A 15,104-nucleotide genomic window follows, 5' to 3' on the forward strand; every position below is an offset into this window, starting at 1 on the left:
CAGCACAGCAGTTCTGATTCCTGCTGCTTGAATTACAGCCACTTGCCATGTTAGAATAGAATAATACAGATTCATTAATTCACAGAAATGTGCCTCAGGCTATTATATTCCATGTGTTGATGCTTTATGTGTATCTGTGTGTATTTGGTAGATCCTTTGAGCATTGAAATGAGGGTTGTTTATAGTTTACCATTGTTTACCCTTCCAGGGTGTGTGTTTACACTGCCGGCTCTCCCATCAACAACCGAGCCCTCTTTCCCTGCCAGGAACCGCCTGTTGCCATGTCAACATGGCAAGCAACAGTTCGAGCCCCCAGCGAGTGTGTGGTTTTGATGAGTGGAGAGGAGCAGGCTGTACCTATTGGGGATGGGGACACATGTAAGGCATTATTTCACATGCATTTACTGACAAACAGTATAAAAAAAGGCTTATTATTAATTACATATTTGAACTGAAATAAAAGTACATTTTACTGAATTGTATGGGACAAGGTTTCTTAAGTATTTAGAATTGTTATTGAATGCTTGGTCATATATTTAGCCTTGTTTATTCAAACAGTCAGAAGACATAAATGAAAAAAAAGTTGTTTTTTTTTAGAGTGTTATTGACATCTTTATTACACTTTTCAATTGATAAAGTTATTTCTCACTTTTGAAGTAAGTTTTTTGCAGCCTGGTTGAAGGCACCAAATTTCAAGATTTTTTTTCAGTGATTTTGTGATCATTGAAGGCGGTTTCCACGACTGGAAAAACAACTGAGCAAATCAGACCTTGGTAGGCAGAAAATAAATATCTGCAAAGAAGAAGAAGAAGGAAAAGAGGATGAAAATTGCTACCAAGATGCCAACATATGCGGATTAGACTGACATCAACATTAAGTTTACTGCTCCAAGTAACAGGTGCCATAGATTCATAGTGTCACCTGAAAATGACATTGGTAATTATTTGTCACTTTGGTTTGATTGGTTGGTTTGGATGAAAAAAACAACCCTTCACAATCAAAATCAGCAACTATGAGCACGATTTTATGCACAATATTAGTGAAGTGAAATAAAATGGCAATGCAGTCTAAAGTCTAAACTGATCCACTTCCCATCTCCCCTACACTATGAATCTTTCATCGACTTGTCTCTTACCCCTCTTCTTCTCCCTGTAGGTTTCCTAATCTGGAATTATTACGTCACTATGCCCATGCCTGCATCCACCTTCACCTTGGCAGTGGGCCACTGGCTCCAAGTCTCAGCAGAAATTCCCCCAGCACTGGAAAAAGAGTTGAAGGACAGGATGGATTGTGGCAAGAGGCCCAAACCTGGGGCTGAGGCACGGACTGAGGCTGGGCTTGTGTCCTCACTTGGAAGTTCTACCACTGAAGTAGTGAAGGACTCTACGGTCCAGACTGGCAGGTATTTTATTATTTTTCCTGTGTTCTTATAAGACCTCCTCCTCTCCAGACTGTTATTAACCCAAGTCTGGCCCTTCAACATTCCATGGTAAAACTTTCCTTTCACCATACCAAAAATGGTGCAGGTGAAGTTAGGGTGATGGATAAGGTGTAGCACTCAATCAGCTTTTTATGACAAGTACATTAAAGCTTATAACATATTACATTGGGTTCAGTGCCCAGCTGAAATGATCTTTGGAGACCAAAATAGTAAAGCTGACATACATTTTTATAGAGGCACAGGATATAAAGTGCAGGCTGGGGCCGGACAGGGCTGGCGTGCTATGGGCAGGGCAGGGTTGGGCTGGGGTCTCCTCTCCACTGCCCAGCAGGCTGGCAGGTCTGCCAGTGGTTTCCAGTAATTCTCCTCCTCCTCCCCTCATGGTTTTCCTCCTGCAGCAGTCCAGCCGTAGCCTGCTATAGGCCCCTGGAATATCCCGCTACAAGGAAGGCCTTTATTTTCAGTGAATGGCTGGAAGGAAACTTGGATGTCGCACGAAACCCTTGGAACAGTTCTGATACTGAGGATGGAGTTGGTGCTGGATATTGGATTTAGAGTGAATGAGATTGCATGTCGGCACCTCGATATTTTTGGGAACACTGTGGTTTGCCGTTGTGACATACAGTATATATTCCATATTTCCATTGCTTTCATTTCCATTCTTAGTGCAGACAGACAGGACACAGTATGCCATATTTGGTTCACTACCTCTAGTGCAGTATATTCTTTCAGGACGAAAATTCATTAAATTGTCTTTATTAACCTTGAATTAAACTTTTCTTCCCCGATTTAATCTGTTACAGCGGAGACCAGACCACCCGCTCAGACTCTGCACTCTGTTACTCTTCCCTTGAGGATGAGAGGCTCCCTGTAACTGATTATTCAGGCATGGTGGATGACGGCATCTCTTGTTCCCATGGTGACTACCCTTGCCGATTTACTGAGCAGTCGGCGGGGTCCCAGCGGGTGATTCCACATCGTGTATTTGCCCCCGTCTCCCTGCTGCAGAAGGCCCAGGTGGAGTTTTTACAAGGAGCCACTGAGTATTGAGATAATAATATTTTACATGATTAGAAAAGACAGTTAAAGTTTGTGTCACTCTGCCAGTGGTTTTCAACTGACATCTTTTGGCAGACTGGTAAATGCATTGACTGTATTCCCTTGACAGCCACTTAAAATATTCCTCATACTGTAAATGGGAATTTCAGTCTGGAATAGCATTTAGAAGTATTAAGTCAAAGGTTTTCAACAGTTCCGTAGATTCTCAACTGATGAATCTTCTTGGATGCGTGGCGAAATATCTTCAAGAACAGTAAGAGTGGATTCCTTTGACTTAATACTTCAAGACATTAAAAAATATGTGGTTGAGCAAATGTATACACTCCTATTATGCTTCTCATTTGCATCAAAATACAAATAATCTGATTAACTAAAACAAGTGCAAGTATATGTTTGTCATTTGTTTTTTATGTTGTTAAAAAAAACTTGTGGCTTTCCTTTTGTAGATTGGAGTCCTTCCACTGTTGCCACGATGTTTGGCAGCAGCCAACGCTGTTCTGGGAGTCCATCCCTTTCCCCGCCTTGATGTTCTCATTGTCCCAGCGGGGTTCTCCAGTCTAGGCATGGCCAGGTAATGACACCTATGTCTTTTGAAGAAAGGTGAAGGGTTTATAGTTAGGAGAACAGTTAGGAAGCTAGCCCAAAACAGACAGAGACATCTTTGTGTGTTGTTTACTCTTCTTGGCTATGCATTTAAAATACAGTAACAGTCAAACGTTTGTACACACCTTCCCATTCCCTTTAATGAGAAAACATGTCCAAACTTTTGACTGGTACACTGGGTGTATGGAGACCATTCTTTAAAAGGGTAATAATATACAAATTGAGTAACAAGCTTTGCCACAACAAGACTGCTGCTCTGCCTCTGGTATGTTCAGGTTTTTTCCCCAAGTACAACATTTACTGAATTCAAGAGCAGCACCACATTGAAGAAAGAGAAAATCTAAACGCATACAAAGTGGCAGACAAAGGAGCTTCACACACTTCACCTGGCCTCTACTTAAACACTCTTGCATAATCTGTCAGTCTTCTTTCATTGTCTCATCATTAACCTTATCCATTAGTCTTTCTTTTTCTATAGTTCCTCCTTTTCTTCATCCTGTTTCGAAAACTCACGACCTTTCCAAACAGCTCTTTCCTCTAAACTCTTACCCAAAATGTGATTCCAACCATTTTCACTGCTGTAATGAATTCCCACCACATCTTTTAACCTGTTCACAGTTTTTTTTCTTCACTTTTACAATTTAGTAGAGAGTTCACACTTTGATCCAAAGTTTGCACTGCATTTTATACTTTCTTCCAAACCTAACATGGCTCATCCTTTTTTCATACATTTTTCCAACACCTTCAAAGACCCCAAAAACCTAACCCAAAACCCTGACCCTCCTCATCAGAGAGATGGCTTACCTCTACTCTGGATACAGCTTGATTGACTCAGCAAAGCAGTCAATAGTCTGCTGTGTTATATCATTTTTCTCTCTTACCGGCAGTAGTTTCAGGTGGTCTTCAGGCTCTCTGCTCTACACTAGACCTGTGTGTATTTATGTATGTATGTTTGTGTGCAGTTTTAGTAGCGGTGTGGGGGTAAATGTGTGGGTGCAAAGCCGCAGGATGACAGATTCACTGTCTTATGTGCTATAGATAATTCTCCTCTTTGTTCCCCCTTCACCCTTACTGTGTCCTATTCTCTAACACCTTAGACCTTTTCCATATGAACTCCCTTTTTATTACTTTACTTTCCTCTGTTTTCTGTCATCCTTCTATCCTAAAAACTGGCAAAGTACTGCTTCTGTGACGACTTCTTCACCATCACTTTTCTTTCTCTCGTTTCATCTCCTGACTTTCCTTGCCCCCATAATATTCCTCAGTCTTTCAGCCTCCTGCGTTTGATGTCCTTCTCTGTCCTCTAAACTTCTCTGTACAGTCCATCACTCTTCAGTCTGGCCTCTAGCATTCTACCTCAGTGATAGTTTCTCTGGAAATCAAGTTTTGCATTCTCTCTGCAATACAGTACTTTCAGCTGGCATATGGTATGCCTGTAGGTATGACTGAAAGCCAGCCGGTAGCCATATGAATGAAATTAAAATTGGAAATTGAAGCAAAATAAAGACCATCAATGTCTGGCCTTTTTCAGAATTGTGTTGATAAAGTAAACTGATTAGGGTGGTCAGTGAACGTTGTCCCAGTGTCTGCGGTCTGCAACCACAGTCTCTCTTTCTCTCTGTCTGCCTTCCTTCTCTCCCTCAGCGGCCTCCCTGGAGAAAAGTGCCCCAGACAGGATATGAGCTCATACCTGAATATGTATTTTGGGTGAATTTCTGACGTTATAGCGTGAGTGGTCTCAATCAGAGGCATTTTGAAGGACAGACAGTGACAACAGAGTCACAGTCTGGACCTAATTCTCAATTTTATATAATAATGAAGACAACTGTATCCCTAAGCACAGCGTTCTCTTTGATCTATGAAAAATCTTTCCCCCCTTCTTGTGAAAATCTTTCTCCCTGCTGTATTTATTTTGAACGGACATCAAGTGCTAACACAGGGGCTGTTCTGCTGTGGCTGTTGCCTGACGGATGTTTTCTTTTCCTTATGAGGATAGCTCCCAGGCACTTATCCTTTTTGCCCTGACTGCCTAAACCCCAGTTAGCTGCAGATGACAGAGAAGAGATTTAGGGCCTTCATTAAGCTTCAGACAGCACCTGCACTGACTCCCTATAAAACTCTGCATGGGTCTCAACCCTGTGACATCTCACTGAATACTCCCCTCAATGCGGGTGGTTCGGTCCCGCATGCCCCCGCACTTAACCACAGGTTTGTGCCATAGGAAGGCAGGGAGGTCAGCCAAAATGGAAGTGCAGATTGAGATGGAGATGAGACGAAGAGGGTAAAGGCGGGGTTCGCGACAGGCCAGCGGACCCCCAGGATGTGGGAGAGGATGTGTGGATTATTCCCAGCAACAAAAGCCATTAGCCCCTGGAAGGACTTCAGAGACTGGCGCTATTTAATCTAGAGATTGGGAGGTATGTTGGCCCCAGTGCTTGGGACCAAGCCAAGCGCAGTTTTTGTGCAGTGCCCCAGTGGAAACAGCAGGAGTGGAGGGGCTGTTGGCCAAGGAGCTGTGGCAAGGAGGCATGAAGCTGTTGTAGTGTGATACAGAGAAGGGAGGGCTGAGGCAAAGCAGGGGAGGATTCACAGTGGCGTGAAGTTTTTATACTGAGATACGGAGAGGGAGGGCAGGAAACCGAAGATTAAGAAGTCAAGTAAGGGCAGGTCTGCATTCAAGGGCTGTGCCACGTACTCTGTGCACCCACAAGGCTTTCTGAATCACACAGACACACAAAGGGAACTAGGCTTGCGCAAAAGTAGTTCAGTAGTTCATAGGATTTTTGCATAACCACTTTCAGTTTATTTTATGTAGCTTTGAGAGTATCAATCAGTTATATTTCAACATAATCCTTATGTTCTAGTTTACGAGTTGTTTAGTAGTTCAGATAATCAACAGATGCATCTTATCTCGCAACAGACTTACTGTAACAATATGTCAAACAATGTTTTCTTGTTGTCTCTTAGTACACTCATATATCATCTACCCGTCTCTGTTGGTTCCTATGACGAACCATCCTGAGATTGTGGAATGTAGCAGCAGCAGTGGCAGTTTTACCTCTCCTCATGCTATTAGTAAAACTTTTAAGACATTGTGGAGCCTACAAGGGAGAGGAAAAAAAACTACAGTATGTTTAAACATTGATAGAGTAGAAGGGATGAGGAATGAAGAGGTGTCTGAGAAGAAAATGACAGAGTGTGAAAGCATTGCTTTCAGGGGGCACAGTTGGGGAATCTTTCAAAGTTAATACAGTTTCTAGTTTGTACAAAAAAAAAGCCCCGAGTGATTGAAGGACTGAACCTCTAAATATAATGAATCTGCTCAGAGTTGTCAAGGTCAGATGTCCTGCTGTATCCTAAATGTTAGTAATTAGTAATGTGTGTGTGTGTGTGTGTGTGTGTGTGTATGCGCGCGCGCGCATTTATGCCTTTATTTTTGTGTGCCTTAGCTCATACAAATTTTTTCTTTTTTCATGGGGATATGTAATCACCTCATTGCATCTCAACTACGTCATTTGGTTCCGACTGGGAGTGACAGGAAGGGCACAGCATTTCCTCCCACTCTTTGAAGCTGAAGCCTGTGTGTCCCAAAGCGCTGGCTGGACTTGTATTACTAATCAGAGATCACTCTGTTTTCAATGTGCCCAAATGAAGAGATGTTTAACGTCCCTGAGAGAGCGGTGGTTTCCCCACATTTTGTTGAGAAATGACACAAGTGTTGAAACGGGCCTTTTAGTTGTGTGGGTGATGTGGGTTTTGTTTTGCTGTACTGTAGACAAGCAGATTCCTGTGCTTGTGTTTGTATGAATGCATGTATTGTTCACATAATGGTGTAAGGATGTGTATTTAGTGCGATGTGATGATGTCAGAGGAATTCCAGAGAGATCATTTGTCATTGCCTGTTACCTGTTTTTTTGCGAAATTATCATTTAAAAGTTTGCATGTTTATGGCATATCCTTAAGTTGCAATTTAGTAAGATTGATGTGCTTTTTTTTTTTTTTTGTTATTGCGATTGGGATTTTTTTGTTGCCAGGCGAAGGGAGGGTTGCTTCACACCACTTGATGGCGGGCTCTGATAAAACCGCAAACATATCTGTCTCTCAGCATGTCTCATTGCACATTTATCACCAGCTTCCTTGATTGTCGCTGTTTCTCTTACCAGAATCACACAAACACATTTTTCAACTAGGACTCTTGCAAACGTGTTTATTACCAAAATAATTTTTAATATTCAAACTATGCAAACAATTAGCATTGATATAAAATTCCTAATCCTCTTGCTTTTGTCAATTCCTTTTAAGCAACACTCAACTCATAGGTGGAAACTACCTAAAGTAAAATGGGAAAAAAATAAAGGATCAAGTAGTTAAACTGCTTGTTCAACTTACAGTACAGTCAAACGAGGCAGCAATATAGCTGTCACAGGCACTAGGTAAAAATTATGACTAGTGTGTAGCTCTTGACCTTTTTAAGTGGCACTGGAGGATTTTCAGCTTGACTTCAGTTGACTGCATTGTTTGTTTATGGGCTAGCAGGAAGTTACATTGACCATTGCTCCCTTTTGGGAGGAAGCAGTGAGCTGTAGTGCCGGAGGGACTCAGTACCCTGCAGGATAATCCCCTGCTGCCTTGGAGCTTTTTAGAGTGCCACCTGAGCTCTTTTTCATCTTTTATAGGACCAGACCCATGGTTTTGCATGTTTTAACCCATTAACTGGAAATCACATATAATTATCATCCCTGCTGCCTTGTCCCGATACATAACAAAAGTTTTGATTTGCAACCTTCCAAAGAGATATTGGTTTTCATTCATTTCAGTATGGTATGAAAATGAACTTACAAACATTTGGTTAACTTTTGGTGTTACATTCATTTCTCTTTAAATCAAAGTTATTTTCTTCCCGCTTTGTAATACAGTTACAAGGGGTGTATTTATTTCAGGCAAACAGCAACTTTTTTAATGCAAAACATTGTCAGTCTACTCAGCTTGATTTTCTGTCAGCGAAACTCATTAATGCAGTGGCAACTGACTCTCAAATCACTTCTTAACAACCTTGAATGCACTGCTGTGGAAGGCTCTTTAAAATGGTGAATGCTCACAGGTGCATTACCATGTACCGATAACATAATTTTACATCGTAATGTTCATTGTGATGGATAACATGGGAGGCCGGTCCTTCAGCGCCATGGCCCCCAAGCTCTGGAATTCTCTCCTTCAATCCCTCTGCGACTGTCCTTCCTTTTCCATATTCAAGTCTCAGTTAAAACTTTTCTTTTCAATGAACATTTCTTTTCATCCTCCTCTGGATAGTCTTGTTTTGATCTGTTCTGGGGTTTTTTTCCCCCCTCTGTAACGCGTCCTTGGGTTTGTGAAAGGCGCTATATAAATTAAGCTTATTATTATTATTATTATTATTATTATTATAAGCCCCACATTTCTGCAAGTTGCTTTTCATGATGCACTGAAATGACTGAAAACTGATCTAATCTAAAAACGTGCATACCGTAGAAAGTGGTCAACAATAAGTGGGCCGAATCATGCAAAACCAACAGCATTTAAAAGGTAAAATGTATCATTAAGGAAAGATTATTACCTTTAAGGAAAGGCTTTGCTGTTTGTTACCATCTTAAATGGTAAGGAGATGAAATGTAATAGCATACCACAAAATACAAATTAACTAGATTAGATAATAATCTTAACCTGCCCTAGTTTCCAACATCAGTTTCACTCTTGGCCATGACTCCCCATCACTTAGCACCCTTACTGAATTGCACCTATGCTTCCTTGCTGACCTGCACCATATCCTTTTTTCTCTGTTCCTCCCTTCATTTATTTCATAGTACTCCCACTGCTTGTCCTCCTCTCTTCCTTCTGATGTCTCAGTGGATTTCTTGCCTTTCTGCTCTCCACTCCAGTTTGATCCATGATGTAACCCTAGAAGTGTGCGACACAGACCTGCTCTTTCAGAAGTCAGTTGGGGGGTTCAGGATGGGTGGGGTGGGATGTGGGGGGTTGGATTTTTTGGCACAGGAGACAGCTGTTAATCAAATAGTCAAGGGTGAGGTGTTCCTTTCTTCCCACCTTGAGTGGATCTCCCCCTCTTCTGTAGCCACACAAAGGAGCCCAGCAGGTTGAAAAGGCAGCTCTGCATGCCTGCACCTGGACAGACGGTGAGGGAGTGTCCTATGCACACTTTTAAAGTGATTGCAAGTAGTTAAGAAGTTTAGGTGAGCTTTATTTCTTTTCTCCAGTTTCCCTCTGCTGTCCTGCTGAACACAGCTCCAAACCCCACAAGTGCTGGCCAATGCTATCCATCTGGCCTTGCTTTCTTGTCTCTTTTTCTTGGTCAGAACTTCCCTTGCGCTCTTAATGAAGATAGCAGGGTCCAGTTTAGCAAGTGTTTTGTTAGTGCAGGAACATTCCTTTCTAGTTATCTGGGGCCTCTCAACTTCCCTTCTCTATCTGCAGTATAGGTTTACCTGCTCTGTCTTCTCACAACTGAAGTAGCCACCTTTTAACTCTTACACTGCTTGACAGGAGAGGGTTATGCACTTTGTTGCAAACATCTTAGTATTTCTCCACAGGAAGAATCAGCAAACAATTTATGCATGATAGTTTTTTAATACAAACTTTATGACCGATTTCAAGGGTGTATATGCTCCATTACTCAAAATTATAACCATCATCGTATATGCTGTTTTTTTCCAGTTGACATATATGCCTCCATTATGATCAGTGATTGGTAAATGATGGTGTGTTGCTTTGAACTGCCCTCCGATGTGAACCTGCTGGCAACAGCTGGCATATAGTCCTACGTTTAACAGTAAAACAGACACACTGTGCCATAACTCTGTATCAAAGTCTGTGGCAAGACAGGCCTGTCACTGCACACCCATTCTACTAACTAATGGATGAATCCATAGGACCCATTCCCTGGAGTGATGGATGGGTCCCACTGTATGGCATGTATGGGGACGTTGCTGCTCTTGGTTTGCATCCTGGGGCATGTGTGTGACGGTGGAAGCTAGAGGCTGAGGGTAATTTCATTTGTCTGTGCAAAGCCAGACGGCTTAATGTCTGTGGGACCTCTGCGCTGAACCGGCCAAAATGAGACATTTGAAACAAAGTGCTGCGAAATGCTCTGTGGTAATGCTTCCCATGTCTGGGTTTGCTTTTAGCCTTGGGGAGAGAGCCATGCTCCAGGTGGTCTACCATTTCCTTTCACACTATAGCCTTTTTTTTTTAAATCGCAATGTTGCTTCATTTGAGCCATGTAGGGATATTGACCCCATTCTATATCCTGGGTACCTCCTTCATTTTATAAGTCTGCTTAAAGGACAAATCTGGTGATACTGTAATATATTTTTCTTATTGTCAGCAAAATACCAAAACCAACAATGAATTGATCATGCTAACAAAGTATTGCCTGTGTAGTCAAAGCCCGATTTAGCTTATTCCTATGTGGCATTGACCTTCATTGTTGTTCAAAAAAACTATTAAAAATACATCATTGGGCTACACCATTGCTGTGGGTGAAATGTTCCTTCATTACTCTTAACATGAGGACCATAGTTTATTTTGTGTTAATAGTACTGTACACTGTCATGCAGCTGTAAATATTCACTAGTTCACAAATGCACTGTTTATCCCTGTCATTTAAAAAAACTAGTGTCCTGCTGGTTTTAGGAGTATTTATTAAGTATTTATTCATGTACCATTTTTAAAGACGATGCTTAGTGCCACACAGTTTAATTTTTTGGCATTTAAGCATATTCTTCAAGTGTCAACACCTGTTGATTAAGACCCAGTCAGTGCTGCCTCTTGTTAAGGTATTTCTTCAGTATGAATAATACAATTTTGTACATTGTCAATTATCAAAATGATAATTACTGTATATTTTTGCCCAGTGATTAGCTATTGTAGTATTGTGTAAATGTGTTTTTGCAAAAGTATTTACTTAAACACGTTTAACACAAAGTATATCAATCAGCTGCAGGGTTTGTCTGACAGGCAGACAGCTTAGCCAGGTAGCAGCCTGAGCCCTGTAGAGGAGAAAAAGCTCCGGTCACTGGCTAATTTCACTTGGATCTTGCCTTCATCCATCTTTCCATTCTGTCAAACACTTCTTATATAGCCCGCAGTACTGAGCAGTCTCTTTCCATCTCCACACCCTCTCATTCTAACAAAGAAAAAGGAGTATTTATTATTCCATAGGCATGAAATTAGAATCCTGTGAAATAGATTTGTCCAGTCTTTTTCACTGAGGCAGTAGTTGTATTGAATGAGGGAAAGTATGAGCCTGTGAAATGTGATATAGGATTTTGATGGTGGCATTTTGGGTCTTTGGGTAGGTACAGTGTGTTTGTAGATTTCCACCTTTCTTATCGCCGCTTATTGCTTGTCTTTTTGAGCGCTTTGTATTTCTCGCTGTTTGGTCTCCAATATATTTACAACATACCAGCCAATTAATCCCTTAAGGAGAGCTTACCGTTGTAGACAAAGACTGTTTTAAATCTGTGCCCCAGCATTACTGCTCTAGCGTCCTGCATACACACAGACACCCTCACTCAAGAACATTCCTCTGGCATGACATCAGAGTTTGGACTCTGTACTAAACAAGGAACAAACCGCTCTGTGGATTGGTTTACTGTTAAGAGAGGATGGATCAGACATCTGCTATCACTTCCCAGCTGATACGGATTCAAAGAAGCTTTGCTGAAAGTATGTGGGGGGTGTGTGTGTAGATGTGTATGGAAACAAAACAGGGTCATAAGTATTGTAGCTGTGTATCACCATCTGAATGTGTGAAAACATTTTGTTTGAATACATTGAAATCTTGGAATGTGTAAAAAAGTGTTTTGATGAAATGAATTCAAATGTTTGAAATAATATCTGAACAACTCTGTTTGCAGATCTGTAGATGTGCATGACATTTTGTTAACAAAACAACAAAAGATTTATCACAAATCATTTCCAATGTGTAAGTGCATAAAGACTTGCACAAAGGTTTGCAGTTACACATCAAAGGTTACAAAAAAGGTTTACAGTTTATTTTATTTTATTTTTATTTAATCAGGCAGGCTCACCAAGATTATGATCTCTTTGGCAAGAGAGACCTGAGAACAAGACACATTAATAAGACAAGAACACTATTAGCTGATGGAAATAACACAATAAACTGTGAATTAATACAATTACAAGAACCATAAAAAAACATCAGATAATGAAACTTTAAAATCTCCAAGGGGAATGTAACTCAAATTTCAGGGCAGTTTGCAGTTCATTCCATTTAAAAGGTGCGTAATATCAATCAATCGATCATTTATGATAACTAAAGTCTAGATGGAGGAATTAAAATTGCATTTTAGCCTCACCATGGCAAATGAACATTGCTGCATAGCACATATCCTACATTCCATGTACAGTGACCCACATAACCTCCTGTACCTCAATTTAAAAAAAATCTATAATTAGTGAGTTGCAGTCTGCTGTTAAGGCTTTTGAGGGGAAGCAGACGGATCTGCTCGAGCTGCTTGACTGTTTAATGCGGCTTATAAAGTCTGTCTGCAGCAGAGTCATCAACCCAATGGCAAAAATTAAAGTGCTCAAACAGCCAATTGACAGACCAATCTCGCCCAAGCCATACGTTGGTTATACATTTGAGTCCAAGGCAGCACAGCTGAACCTCTCCTGAGGAGGAGAGTTGTGTGGGAGGGATATCTGTGAGCTACACCATCTCCTTAGCAAATCAACTAAGAGCAAAGCTCCCAGATAATGTGGAGATATACTGGAGATCACATGTCTTTGTTCAGTTTGGATGAGACACTAAAGCACAAGCCTGGAAGACATGACAAAAACTCACAAGCTTTCTAAGATATTGCCCAGCCACGATTGACAAAATGATTAATCAATGCAGTCCTGTTCACCTTCAGAAATAGGAGGAAACAATAAACACCATGGCATTCTGGGCTGACGTGAAGAAGCATAGGGATGCAGCAGGCATAAACCCATATGAAAACTTGTCTTCTGCTGCAGTTTCTGTCGTGTCCGCCCCACTCAAAAGCTGAAGTAGAGAGACTCTTCAGATGGCATCATTAAAAACAAATTCAGGGATCGTATGTCCCTTCAGACCCCCAGTTCTATTCTATCTATTAGATAATGGTTTGAAGCTGGCTGGAGATGCATGCTATGAGCACAAACTGCCAGATAAGGTGCTGCAGCTCTTTGGCACTTCAGCCTCCTATTCATTTAAATTGTGTCCTGCAGCGGATTCTACCTCTTCCTCTGCATCCGACATTGCCCCATCGGGGGGAAAGCACTGAGGGTATGGATCTTGTCGATGATGATGAATTCTGTCACAGCACCCTCATGGAGTGATTTGGAATCAGATGAGAATCATAAACAGATTTACATATTGTTAAATATTTTTTTTCCTGCATTCAATGAATTTGCTTTGGTGTTGAGAGGTAGACTATGAGAAAAAAGAATATACAACCCAGATAAAATAAAAGTACCGAACACATGTAGCATATCTACATTTATACACCCTTTGTCTCTTAAGGTTGACATAGAGATTAAGTTAGCTCAACAATTAAGGTAACTTTAAGTTTTTATCCTTTTGTATCTTTTCAATTTGCTGTGTACATATTTGTCTGACAAATTACCACATATAAATGTAGGCCCTGTAGTTCATTTACTCCAGTCTGGTAAATTTTAATGGTATTTGCACTTTATTTGCACACAGTTTGACTTTAATCTAATAACCAATATACTGTTGTTCTTCTAGTCTTTACATACTGTTATTTGTCTGTTAAACTGGTAAATAGTTCTTGTAAGTTTTGATCCTTTTGTATCTTTTTAATTTGCTATGTACATATTTGTGGCACTCGAAAATCTCAATCTATTAATATATATGTACATACTATTCTTTTGAAAATACGCAAATAGTTTTTTGTAAATATACACATAGTTCATTCATATGTTTCTTTACTTTTATTTGGCAGCACACCAGTTGGCCTGTTAAGCTGCTGATACACTTGCTTTTCATTAATGCAATGCACTCACCAATGGTTGTGATGTCAAAGCCGTTATATTAATTGCACATTTTTAAATCTTCTATATGCACTCCCAATTTGGATTTTAATCTATTTGTTCAGATATGTTTTAAACATTCAAACATTTGAATTAATTTGATCAAAACATTTTTACACATTTACATATTTGAATGTATTCATACAAAATGTTTTCACACATTCAGATATAGTGATACACAGCTGCAATATGTATGACCCTATTTCGTTTCCATTGATTTGCATATCTGATCTTGTGACTTACTGCTGGTGTGTGTGGGTAGTTTGTTTTGGATGTACTTTATATAGTTATTGCATCTTCACATATATATTAGTGTTTGAATGTACACAAGCATTCTTGACCTCATTAGGTTATGACCCACCTGGATCCCATCAGCATAATAGAAACCTGATCTTCTTAGAGCCAGCTACCTATGCATGCATGAATAGGCTTTTGAGGTTAAGCAGTTGACAACAGCTAGAAACAACAGTATAACCTTGAAAGCTGACATTTATTTCTCATGTGCCAGCACTACAAGGCCTCATTTCCTTCAGACTCAAGCAGCAGAGTTGCCTCCTTGTTTCTGATGACCTCTGATATCTTTTCTGCTATTTATTTTCAGGCTCTGATGCGATGCAGTGTACAGTATGTGGGTGGGGCAGCTCTCTGGGGGCCCCAGCCTGGCCCCTGTTCATGTGATCAGGCCCTACATGGAGTGGCATTTGGCCTGGCCCTATGGGGCCCCGTCTGGGAGCAGAGAGCTGATCTGCAGCCAGCCTGGAATGCCAGACATTTGAAGTCAGACTTGTTAAAAAAGAACGAAGGGTGGTAGGAGTTTGGTCAAATAGGCCCCTGTGTCTAAAATAGCCCACAGACTCTGTCAGAGAGGGAGGGGAAGGAGACAAAGCTTCTTCCCGTAAGCTGACATTAG

General features: G+C 40.8%; 1 protein-coding gene across 4 annotated transcripts in view; it reads left to right on the top strand.

The window, feature by feature from the left end:
* aopep (aminopeptidase O (putative)) overlaps positions 1-15,104 on the top strand; it is a 79,766-nt gene that overhangs the window by 2,198 nt on the left and 62,464 nt on the right. For all 4 annotated transcript variants that reach the window (XR_009925056.1, XM_062417836.1, XM_062417835.1 and 1 more), the window contains exons 3-6: positions 209-378; positions 1,156-1,402; positions 2,245-2,458; positions 2,947-3,071. Coding sequence is in view for 3 of the 4 variants with exons in the window: in XM_062417836.1 (XP_062273820.1) it covers positions 209-378; positions 1,156-1,402; positions 2,245-2,458; positions 2,947-3,071 (756 nt within the window). In the remaining variant the exon portion in view is untranslated. The remainder of the gene's footprint in view (positions 1-208; positions 379-1,155; positions 1,403-2,244; positions 2,459-2,946; positions 3,072-15,104) is intronic.

This window comes from Scomber scombrus, chromosome 4 (genome assembly GCF_963691925.1).
Source record: "Scomber scombrus chromosome 4, fScoSco1.1, whole genome shotgun sequence".
NCBI lineage: Eukaryota > Metazoa > Chordata > Actinopteri > Scombriformes > Scombridae > Scomber > Scomber scombrus.